General features: G+C 39.9%; 1 protein-coding gene across 1 annotated transcript; it reads left to right on the top strand.

Annotated features, from left to right (window-relative positions):
- The first annotated feature begins 1,133 nt into the window (after positions 1-1,133).
- Positions 1,134-12,357, top strand: LOC108665337. Its single transcript, XM_047880087.1, has 8 exons — positions 1,134-1,664; positions 2,017-2,133; positions 2,773-3,280; positions 4,080-4,138; positions 5,484-5,592; positions 7,902-8,115; positions 8,222-8,226; positions 8,279-12,357. Exons 1-8 carry the CDS (start codon positions 1,220-1,222, stop codon positions 10,602-10,604), a joined length of 3,783 nt encoding a protein of 1,260 aa, XP_047736043.1. The 5' UTR covers positions 1,134-1,219; the 3' UTR covers positions 10,605-12,357.

Genomic DNA, 12,357 nt, shown 5'->3' with positions numbered 1-12,357 from the left:
AGACTCTTCCTTTTTAAGTCCTATGAGCGGACCAGTACCGTATCAAGGATACGAGCATTTTTACATAGATATTGAATAAAATTTTGAGCTAGAAAACTATTAACTACTGATTTTTTTTTAAATCTCTTGCTTGCCAGTATGCCTCCGTACTATCTAATCAAGGGTATCAGTCAAATATCTTAAAATCTCCCAAATATTTAACTAGGCCCTTGACTCCCAGATTCACTTCTTAGCCAATTAATAATTTGGGTTGACAGAAATTAAACACAGAAAACGATTGAACTCAGCCAAAGTGAAAGAAATAATATTACAGTGTTTGGCTTATGAGGCCAAAGGAGTGCTAGTTTTTTTTAAATCATAGAATATGCTAACATAAAATTCTGCCCATCACATGTTTCACACTTTTGCAAGCATGCAAAATGTTTATACATAATGAATATGTACCCAAACATCAACAAGCAACACCTCAAGTCCTCAACCCATCAACATCATAAATAGAACTATAAAACAAGGATGGTCATAATAGCTGTGTAAAACATACATCCCAACTAACTCCCGCCCAGGCAATTGCATGCACTACTAGCACATATCTTGCTAGTTATGTTACTAGTAACTATATTTATTAGAAGTACTTGCTAAACAACCATCTCAATGAACTAATATTAGAATATTGGAATTTGCACGTTGCCTAAAAAAGGACATTGTGATAAATGATAAATTCATATATTAAACAAATGAATAACAATAAAACTGGAATGAAACTGTTTTGCTACAATATTACCGTATGTCCACAAAGTGCATCAGCAGAAAGATCCTTCTGCTGGTAAATTTTTATTCTCTACAGAAGAAGGAAACAATCTCCCATAATGTAAGCCTGACTAAAGATCTAATGTATAAACTTTGTACCCACTGCTGCTTCTATATCACAACTGCATAATTTTCTCATCCTCTGATGGCAATATTTTCAATATTGATAATTATTGATTGAGAATAATTGTATTACTGATTAGCAGCAGTAGACAGTAAAAAAATTTACTGTGTTGACTATGAAAATAAAATTTATTTTCTAAAATGTTTTGCATTTTTTAATGTCTTTATTGTGACATTATTTTTTTCCTGTGCTCCCAGTCATAAAAATATTCGAAAGTTAATTCAGATACATCCATTGCTTTAATAAATATAAACAGTACAAACTTTTAGTGCAAATCAAGACAAGAACATGAATGATTCTCAAGTAAGTGCTTCTTCAGTAAATACTGAAGAAGATGAAAAAATTGGAAGTGGCAGTGATGCCGAGATGGTTGTGACAGGCTCAATGACCTTTGCACTCACACCATCAGCTGCTGCCGCTCTTCATGTTGAAGCATCTGAAATAGCAGAGAAAAATGTCAACAGATCCAAGTCACCTCTCCCAAACAATGCTACAATAGACACAAGCAAATGTATTAGCATAAGTGAAGATTATGTGTCTTCATCAAGTGAAGAGCCGAGAATGGAAGGCCAACAAGCTGCACTTGAAACTAAAGATTCTAATGAAGTTAAAGTATCTTCTCCTGATACAAATGATGTTGCTGTTAATGCTCAAGAAGAGGATGGTGCAGCCAAGACCTTGACAACACCAGCTTCACATGCCACTAATGTGCTTCATTCGTCTGGATCACAAGGTGAGATATTCACTGTAATTGTCTAATGATACTACATAACAACTGCTATTTTTAATTTAGGAATCAACTGAATTTGGTATGGACTTGGTACATTTCCCCCACTGTAATATAAAAAAACTTGGAGGTGTGAATTTTTATCATGTTTTGAACAACTTGATGCAACTTCTATTACATGTTTACCCTTTTAAAATTGTTGAGAGCTGGCAAATGAAGTTTAAAATGATTTTCAGTTATAATTGATGGTGAAATTGTTTAGCTATTTTCACTGAATGATAATTTTATTTCATTGATTAAAATAGACAAAGTGTTTGTGTGCACATCAATCTCATTTGAGCTTGTTTGTTGAGCATAGCAAGTGAAAGCAGTGTGAATGAGCCTGAGGAAGTAAGTGCCCTGCAAGTAGGCACCCCACAGAAACGAAGGAAAAAGCTTAGAAAAAGGAAGGATTTAAGACGTCAAAGACCACAAGGCATGTAGCACTCTAGTTGAGTTAGTCCAGTTAGCTCACACTTAGACTATAAGTCTAACTTTCAAGTCTTCTTTGTGAATGCATCTAACCTGACGAATCTAATGATAGTTATGGTATCATTGGTTGCACCTGACTCATCTTTGTGTGCATATACGTATGTGTGTGTGTTTTCAAGTTGGTGACCTCTGTGTTTAGTTTATAATTTTTGCACTGACTGATGCCTTGATGCAACTTGATAACATTTTATGTTGTAAGCTTTTCTTTGGTTCATTGTTTTATATTTTCAAAGTGTATATCACTGGCATTTGTGTGTGTAATGTTTTTTAACAAATGATTAATTCAATTGCTACTCACTAACTGGCTTTATTTTTGCACTCATATATTGCAGGAATAGGTAGCATCTTAATCAGCTGCAAAACGTGATTTTATTTGGAAAAATTTTCAAACCTTTAAATACTTCCAAGCAGAAAAGTCTTACCTGTAGCTTTAAAAACATTCAGTGATCTTTTAGTGATACCATACCATTTTCATGTGTTCATTTCTTCAAACCCTGGAGAAAATTTTCTAAATAAAGAGCCCCGTGTAAGCTATTTATTTCAGAAGAATTATTCACAATTTTAATCAAGTTTATCTCCACAGCTTTAGGTGATCTGCCGTCAACTGTTGTGCGTCTGGTTGGGCCGAACAACTGCGAGGTGTTCGTGGTAGGCACAGCCCACTTCTCAGAGGAGAGCCAGCAAGATGTAGTAGCAACCATAGAGAAGGTTCGCCCTGACGTTGTTGTGCTGGAGTTATGCAGAGCTCGGACAGCCATCTTGTCCCTGGATGAACAGACCATTCTACAAGAGAGCACCAACATGGACTTCACAAAGATGAGAGCTGTGTTGAGCCAGCATGGCAGGGTGCAAGGTATTCTATACCTCTTGTTGCTCTCAGTGTCAGCTCACATTACAAAGCAGCTTGGGATGGCACCCGGAGGAGAATTCAGAGTTGCTGTCTCTGCAGTGAAGCGTCTTGTTCCAGGAGCTAGCATCCAGCTCGGGGACCGCCCCATTAACATCACTTTGGGCCGCGCTCTGGCTGCCCTATCTCCCTGGTCTAAGCTCAAACTTGCCTTCCACATCATCACCACTTCAGAGCCCATCAGGTCTTGGGTTAGAGCGTGTATAAGCAATTCTATGTTATTTGAATTTATCATATTATGATGTCATTGAATACTGAATTAAGCCTTTGCTTTGCATTCGACCATTACTTTATAGCCAAAAATATTGTGATTAAATATAACGTAAGAAAATTGTAGCAGGGTGTCGTGTAATTAATCATATTATGATGTCATTGAATACTGAATAAAGCATTCAACTATTAATTCATAGCTAAAAATATTGTAAGTGAATATATGCAACATTATGAAAGTGGGTAGCAGGGTGTCGCATAAATCATTTCTTTGTACTTGTAGCTAAATGATGTGTGTCACGTTTTCCAAAGTTATTTTATTTTGTACAGCAAAGAGGGTAGTTGTAGCACAATAATGTGTATCATGTTTTCTAAGGTTGTTTTATTTTGCACAGCAAAGAGGGTAGTTGTAGCACAATGATGTGTATGATGTTTTCCAAAGTTATTTTATTTTGTACAGCAAAGAGGGTAGTTGTAGCACAATGATGTGTATGATGTTTTCCAAAGTTATTTTATTTTGTACAGCAAAGAGGGTAGTTGTAGCACAATGATGTGTATGATGTTTTCCAAAGTTATTTTATTTTGTACAGCAAAGAGGGTAGTTGTAGCACAATGATGTGTATGATGTTTTCCAAAGTTATTTTATTTTGTACAGCAAAGAGGGTAGTTGTAGCACAATGATNGAATATATACTTAGTGCAGATTACAACCTCTCACACTCTCTGCACCTCGCCTGCCACCCTTCGCCCCTCACTGGTATAATATATACTTAGTGCAGAATTCAACCTCTCACACTCTCTGCACCTCGCCTGCCACCCTTCGCCCCTCACTGGTATAATATATACTTGGTGTAGATTACAACCACACCTTAGCATTTGCATGAACAAATCTTCAAACGTAGTACTATACTTCCTTTAGTTTAGTGTTGTACGTACCTGTAATAAATTTACAAAAACAGATTGAAACAGACTTGATTTTACCTATTGTAAGTATAGTGTATATAGGTACTTTCTTTCCTTCCTACAAATCTTCAAAAGTAGTATTATTTAATGTTATTTACTTAGCGTAGTACTGATAGATTCTTACTGGTGTTTAGCTTGCGTGCCGGTTAGTGAATATAATCTTTGTATAAACTGGTTCACCTATTGTAGAATTGTAAATGTGAAATGATTTACCTGTTGAAAAGAGTATAGTTAGAAACTAGGTTCATTGCAATTCATGCTGTAAACAAATGTACATCATGTGAAACATCGTACCGGTATGCATAAAAAAATTCGTTTCTTCTCTAGAGAATTTATCTCGGGAGTAAAATACCGGTACTGGGAATTTCCAAATTTTAGAGGAAACAACAACATGTTTAAGTGTTCCAAACTTCGTGTTTCTTGCTTATTGTACACCTGTGCTGATTTATATATACGTTATATATATTATATATAAATAGACAAATATATCGTGGTTGCTAACACCACTTCAATTGACAACTTTTATCTTGATTGCTCGATACGTGCAGAATTTTTATTCTCGCTTATCAAATGTTAACTTGCCTTGCCGATTCGTACATAACGGGGTTAAAACGGAGAAATTTCTAAGCTTAATTCCTTTGTCAATTCAAATGTCGCAGTTCTAGTGTCAATACGAACTAAAACACCTTCGATATCATATGTTTGTCTCACTACGACCACGAAATTGGTCATAGACATCGCCACCAGATTTGTCATTAATATCTCCTAGTTAGTTATGAATAACCATTCAAGCTGGTAATGATGTTTTCGGGTTAGGAGAGAACAAGTGTTAGCCTAGTGATCTGATTCTTCTTCTTATTTACTTGTTATTATCTTTTTTTAAACAACACCTCCAGCTCTCCTTCTCCTTTCTTCCTTTCTTTTTTTTTTTTTTTTTTTGATGGAAGTAGTAAACATGTACATGAGTACGAACCTTCTTCACTTGTTTTATAATTTTTTTTTTTTTACAAAAACCTCCACCTCTCCTTCTCTTTCTTCTTAGCAAACATCAACATGAGTTTGCATCATCATCATCAACCTGAAACATCAACAACAACCTCTCCTTCTCTTTCTTCTTAGGTAGCAAACATCAACATGAGTACGAATCTTGCTCACTTGTTATTATTATTATTTTTGTTGTTTTCATAGTTACGTAATTATTATTTTTATTGTCAGGAAACCGCGTGCCACGTCGCGTCGTGGGGGTAGTGGGCATCGGCCACCAGAAAGGCATTGAAGTTCATTGGGGCAAAGTCACCCCTCAGCAACTCCGTGAACTTCTCACGTAAGCTGATTTATTTCTCAATCGTTTACGACATATTCATGGATTATGTGATAGCTTAATCTTAATACGATACCGATAGCATTGAAGTTCATTGGGGCAAAGTCACGCCTCAGCAGCTCCGCGAACTTCTCACGTAAGCTGATTTATTTCTCAAGCGTTTACGACAAATTCTCAGGGATTATGTGATAGCTTAATCTTAATACGATACCGATAGTATTGAAGTTCATTGGGGCAAAGTCACCCCTCAGCAACTCCGCGAACTTCTCACGTAAGCTGATTCATTTCGTAATCGTTTACGACAAATTCTTAGGGATTATGTGGTAGCTTAATCTTAATACGATACCAATAGTATTGAAGTGCATTGGGGCAAAGTCACCCCTCAACAGCTCCGCGACCTTCTTACGTAAGCTGATTTATTTCTTAATCGTTTACGACAAATTCTCAGGGATTATGTGATAGCTCATGCATGGTTAATTCGCATTTGAGCAAGGGCCTATTGGCGGGCGAATTGAAATTTGGAAATTGTTGGTGAAAATTTGCTGTTTTTTTCTGGTTGAATATTTTTGATATGAAGCATGGACTTGGAAATTGATGGTGAAAAGTTGCTGTTTTTATTAACTTGACATGAAGCATGAACATGAGTAGATCGCTTGTTAAACCATCCTGCTTTATTATGCCAACTACTATTATTATCATTAGGTATTCTGCGAAGCAGTTATCTTGGCGTCTGGTTCAAATGAACTTCAAGGGCACATTACACATTAGTTTAATAGCAAGCGAAAAATAAATAGACGCGAAAAATGATGGGAACGGATAAAATGACCAAGCACTATATTCATATGCTCTACGAAATAGTTACGTCTTTAGGCGTTTAAACACCTGCAACGAAGAAGCCAATGTTACCGAACCCGGCAGACTGTTCCAGGTTCTAGCGGCGGCGACCCAGAACGCATAGTTGCCGACGGTAGATAGATGTGTAGATGGAACGACGAGGTCCGCTGTTGATGACGAACGCAATCGTCTTCTAGTAGGCAGATCCGACACGCGCTGCAGACCTTCCCTGAGATAAGGAGGCGCCAGACCGTGAAGGCTTTGGAACGTCAGAACAGCGACCTTGAACTGCGTGCGCTGTTGCATGTGTAGCCTGTAGAGATCGCGCGATATCGGCGTCATGAGGTCGAATTTTCGCTTATTGCACGCGATTCGCGCAACAGTGTTCATTACGGATTGCAGTTTATTAAGTGCCATGGTAGGAGATCTATAGACTAGAGTGTGGCATTACCATAGTCCAATCTGACCAAAACGAGCGCCACCACGAGGGCCTCGAGAGACAGCGGCTGACGCGAAGTATTCGTTGTGCAGAGCACCAAAATAAACGGTGGTGGCTTAAGCTATGTGATTGTTCATAGAAAGTTCTGAGTATACCGGAAAACCGAGGTTGCACACCGAAGACGCAGGCATGACGAACGCGTAGCCCACGCGAACAGGGCTGGCCGGAAGCTGATACTGGCGCCGAGCAGTCGCAAACCAAATAAAGTCGATTATTGATGCATTGAGCTGGAGCCGGTTAGAGCGCATCCAGTCTGAGACAGCATCTATGCAGACAGACATCCGCTCCTGCAACGCTGCAGCTTCAGCTGGTGCACAGTAGCCTTAAATTTAGGTGTCGTCAGCGAACATATACGGATTAGAAAGATAATGGTTAAAAAGGGGATCATGGCGATGCGTGAGGATACCTAATGAGTAGGAAAAAGGAGGCCTAAGTGGAGAGGGGAGGCCTAATGAGTGGGAAGAGGCAGGTTTAAGTGGAGAGGGAAAGGCCTGATGAGTGGGAAGGGGCAGGTTTAAGTGGACAGGGAAAGGCCTGATGAGTGGGAAGGGGCAGGTTTAAGTGACAGTGAAAGGCCTGATGAGTGGGAAGGGGCTGGTTAAAGTGGACAGGGAAAGGCCTGATGAGTGAGAAGGGGCAGGTTTAAGTGACAGTGAAAGGCCTGATGAGTGGGAAGGGACAGGTTTAAGTGGACAGGGAAAGGCCTGATGAGTGGGAAGGGGCAGGTTTAAGTGGACAGGGTAAGGCCTGATGAGTGGGAAGGGGCAGGTTTAAGTGGAGAGGGAAATGCCTGATGAGTGGGAAGGGGCAGGTTTAAGTGGAGAGGGAAATGCCTGATGAGTGGGAAGGGGCAGGTTTAAGTGGACAGGGAAAGGCCTGATTCATGGAAAGAGCAGGCTATGTGAATCAATTATGTGCAAAAACTACTACTGTAATAAACATATTATATTTGATTAATTTTCATTGTTTCTTCCTACAGTATCCCTCCATCGAGCCTCGCTAACCGCGTCGTGTCGCTGTCGTGGCGCCTTGGCGTGTACTGCCTGGCGGGCTATTGCTGCTACCGTGTCGCAAAGACCGGCCTCGGAATGCGGGTCACCAGCTCAGTCGTCGCCGTGACGTCATCCGTGGCGGTTGCGTCGACAGCGCTCCTGGAAAAAGGCGCCCAAAAGGCTGGATTTGGGTTCAGGTCCTGAAAACAGGCGGAAGGTGGAGGCAAATATCGGATGTGTAGGTAATTAAAGACATTGTATTTTTCCGGGTGATTTATACTGTAATTGTATTGTGTTTTTCATGAAGAACACGCGAGCTGTAAAAATGTCTCCTATGAAATATCTCATGATTAATTTGTTTCAGATGGCTGAACACCCTGGTGTCGTTGAGTCCGCCGTCTACAAGCCAATCAGAGTCCAATACTTCAACTCCTCAATTTCAACTCACGAGAAACATTACTCCCACTCGTACATCGATTCCGTCCTCTCAATTCAGTAAAAGTACCTGCAACCTCACTTCAGTTCCATTAACCATGGAAGATAGTTCCATTAAAGAATCAGCATTTCCAGATCCGGATGGGGAAATTCCTCATACACGTGCCAAACACTCGCAACTGCAAAATAAACGCGGAAGTTTCCATGATGGCGCCGTTTCTCCGGAGGCCAAACATCACGGCGTTTCAAACCAACCTTCTCACACTTGTGCGGTGGTTAATGACACCGCTCTTAATATTCCTGAATTAAACTTTGGCAATGAACTTCACTGGTCGGAATATTACGGCGAGGACGAGTATGAACATCCCCAAGGCGATGTAATGTACGTCACATCCTCCATCCTTGGTCCCGGTGCAGACGTGGAGTTGTTCGAGCAAATGCCTCAGGGCTGCCGCTGTAGCTCCGATTGTTCAGTGATATTACAAAATGACAATTCATCCAAGCCACAATGTGAAAATTGGCCTGCCATAGAACTTTTGAACGAAAGTTCCTGTATAAGTGTTGATGATTCTGTTAGGGCCTTTTCAAGTAAGTCCGATTCAGCAGCTGCCATTAAGGACGCGGATGTTGTTAACCCCTCTACCAGCAAGTCAGTTATATCTTTGCTGGACGAGCAAACAGGTCCTCTGACTCCAATTGAGTCGAAGAATCACGATAGAAGCGCTAGTTGTTCATGCTTGCATCGCGCTCCACTTTCTTACAAAAACGGACTGCTGCTGCAAAATGATCTTCCTTGGCCATTGTATGAATGTAACGATGACTGTGCCTGCCCTGGTGCTGATGTAACCAGCAGTGCAAGAGCCGTCAGAGCTGCAACGTGCGAAAACAGAATAGTGCAGCGAGGTCCTAGAAAGAATTTGATGATTGTGAGAACTGCTGAGTACCCAGGCTCTGTTGCTTGTTCGGTTGATGATTCAGAAAACGTGCCAAAACCTTCACCTGAGAGAAATTCAGCGCGTTTCACCAAAGGTTATGGTGTGATAACCACAAGTTTCATTCCACGTGGTGCTTTCATTTGCGAGTACGCAGGGGAAATCATCGGCATTGAAGAAGCGAAGAAACGATTTTCTAAGCAGGATGCAATGGGTACGAGCAACTACATCATGGTTCTTAAGGAGCATTGTGTTTATCAAGGAATGAATCCTAAAAGTGGTAATGAAAGTTTGAGACCGATAGCTCATGGGGATTCCTTATTGAAAGCATCTTGCAATAAAGAAGAAAATAGTGAAAATTTCCGTAATAATTACTCTATTTTGAAAAGCCAACTTTCATCTCAAATGCACTCCAATATCTCACTGGCATATAAGCATTTAGAAAATTCTAGTAGCTCAGATATCCCGAATGTTTTGTTGCCCAGTGAAGCGTGTTGTCCAAACTCAGAAAGTTTACAGTCCGTCAGAAGCACAAATTTATGCACACACAAAATGGGAGAAACACAAAAGATGGGATTTTTCTCCCACACAAAATGGGAGAAAACTTTATGTGAGAATGACGCTCGGTTCCCAGAAGAAAGTGGTGACGCCAGCAGCACAACGCTTCTGACGATCATCGACCCCACTTTGTTCGGTAACATCGGACGATACCTGAATCATTCCTGTGACCCTAACATCCACGTGCTGCCGGTGCGCATCAACAGCTTAGTACCTCGAGCTGCGATGTTCGCCCTCAGGAACATTCAGGCCGGCGAGGAGCTTGTCTACGACTATGGGTCACACTCCACGCACCACGCAAGTGTGTTCGACAGAAGCAGTTCTAGTGCTGAGACTAGCATGAGGAACATTCAAACCGGCGAGGAGCTCGTCTACGACTATGGATCTCACTCCACGCAGCAAGCGAGTGTGTTAGACAGAAGCAGTTCTAGTGCTGAGACTAGCATGACACTCTCTAGCGAAGTAGAAGGCAATATTAGGGAACGAAACTATCCCGAAGAAATTTCTGTTGGTGAGAAACTGATTAATTTAAAGGAAACGGAAATAATTTTAAACCCTGGAAATACGCCGGGAAACTATTTAGGCCGCATGTTAAAGCTCACTGGCGTCAACGCGCCACCTGGCAGAAGTGAATCGCTTACTCAGAAACGGAAAACAGTCGAAGAAAACGGGAAGCTGAAGAAGCAACGTGTCAACTTGACGCCATGTCTCTGTGGGGCCTCTAATTGTCGAGGTTTCCTCCCATCCCAAACTGAACTTTTCTAAGTAACATGCATGCATACTTAGCTTTGCTGTCGGGCTCTGTCAAATGTCTGATTACTTGGAGCTGCCGACAATACGTTGCCAGTTTTGAAACTGGTTGCTCCAACTGTACTCGTTACAAGTATTAGATTGAATAATCATGTTTTTTAACTTTGGCTCTGGAGAATATGATGGTTAGTGACTTTTTTATTAGGCTTGATAATGCATTTAAATTTACCAGCTTTCACGTGAGAAATGTAAGAACTTTGACTGATTACCATGGCCACGCGATGGAAGCCAACATGAATATTTACAATTTTTGAAATAGACAACTATTTGTTGTTCATGATAATATCTCCTTACAATTATTTGTAACTATTTGTTGTCTATGATAATATGTCCTAAATGTAGCAGGAGTTATTCCACTTGGTGAAGGCAATGAGTCACAGAACTGTAGTCAACATGGCTTGATTTCAACGACGGACCAGATAGTGCGTTTCGCTTTTCTTCAGTTTTTGCTTGCTTCTAGTTGTGTTCATGAGCTATGCTTGTAGCGTGTAAAACTTTTCAATTATTACCGTATTAATCGTGATAAACGAAAATTGAGTTTCACTGAAACATTGTAATTTGATTCAAAATTTGTCATTTTCCACTTCCTTATTCCAATTTTCGAAAGATTGTTATTGTCATAATAGACTATAAAATCTGGTTCTGGCGTTCAAGAAAATAATTCCATCCTTTATGTATGTGGACCCGGTAGAGGGTAACACCTCGGTATACAGAATTATGAATGTTTGCAAATCTATTGTTTTTAATCCATCACTTTCTTTACTGATGGGATAAAATAACCTGCTCACCTGCTCATTTATGAACATTCTTTGTTTTCACATGTTATATTATCATCTGAGTTGAGTGTTCTATATATTGTTATCTTAATTGAGTGATATATTCCAAGATGTATGATTATTCATTTGTTTTCTGGGTTCAGGTTTATTGCAACCAGCATTTATGTATCTATGATGAATATTCTTTGTATGGAATTTATATCAAGTTATACTTCTGCACAGCCAAATTCCAGTGCATTGACTTATAGTGACAAACTGAAGCTGGTCTCGCTTGTTCGCCATTGGTACATTACTTAGGCATCCGCGGTGTCAATACCAGTGAAATAAGTGAAGAGTTTCACAGGAAGGAAAGTGCATAATTGAATTATTTCAATGGAAGAAAAATATCTAACGAGATGAGTGCCATGACTGGCTTTAGCTGGACATAGTGAAGAAGTGCCTATAATAAATAAAGCGTGTGTTGAATGGCCGTAGTAAATACAATGCAGAGTGCAGACTGTTACTGTAATCGAGAATTATATCTTGTAACTTGAAGACTAACCGACTTGTTTTAGCTGCAGTATCACTTTTATATTACTACTGGAAACGTTTAATAGGTCAGCTGACCCAGTGTATAATTCATATTCTATTTAATACCAGTAACTACAGTCATTAATGGTTGTCAACTGCTGTCATGCTCATTTATGGCGACACAAGTCCATTTTTTCTCCGCTGTTGCTACCAAAATTAATTGGAAACCTTCAGTTGATCTTGGAAGTTTATTTCGTCCGCATTCTGATTGTTATGCAATAGAATTGTATTACATTGAGGTTTCCTCTGCCATAACACCATAGATTAATTTCTGCTTGGTTGGTGAAATTATGTACGCTTGCTATTTGTAGATGCTCGCATTATTTTATGTTTCTCCCTGGCGTTCTTTTTAGCGCATTTTC

Source organism: Hyalella azteca, unplaced genomic scaffold, assembly GCF_000764305.2.
Source record: "Hyalella azteca isolate HAZT.00-mixed unplaced genomic scaffold, Hazt_2.0.2 contig4627, whole genome shotgun sequence".
Lineage (NCBI taxonomy): Eukaryota > Metazoa > Arthropoda > Malacostraca > Amphipoda > Hyalellidae > Hyalella > Hyalella azteca.
This window is presented reverse-complemented; position numbering and strand designations above follow the sequence as displayed.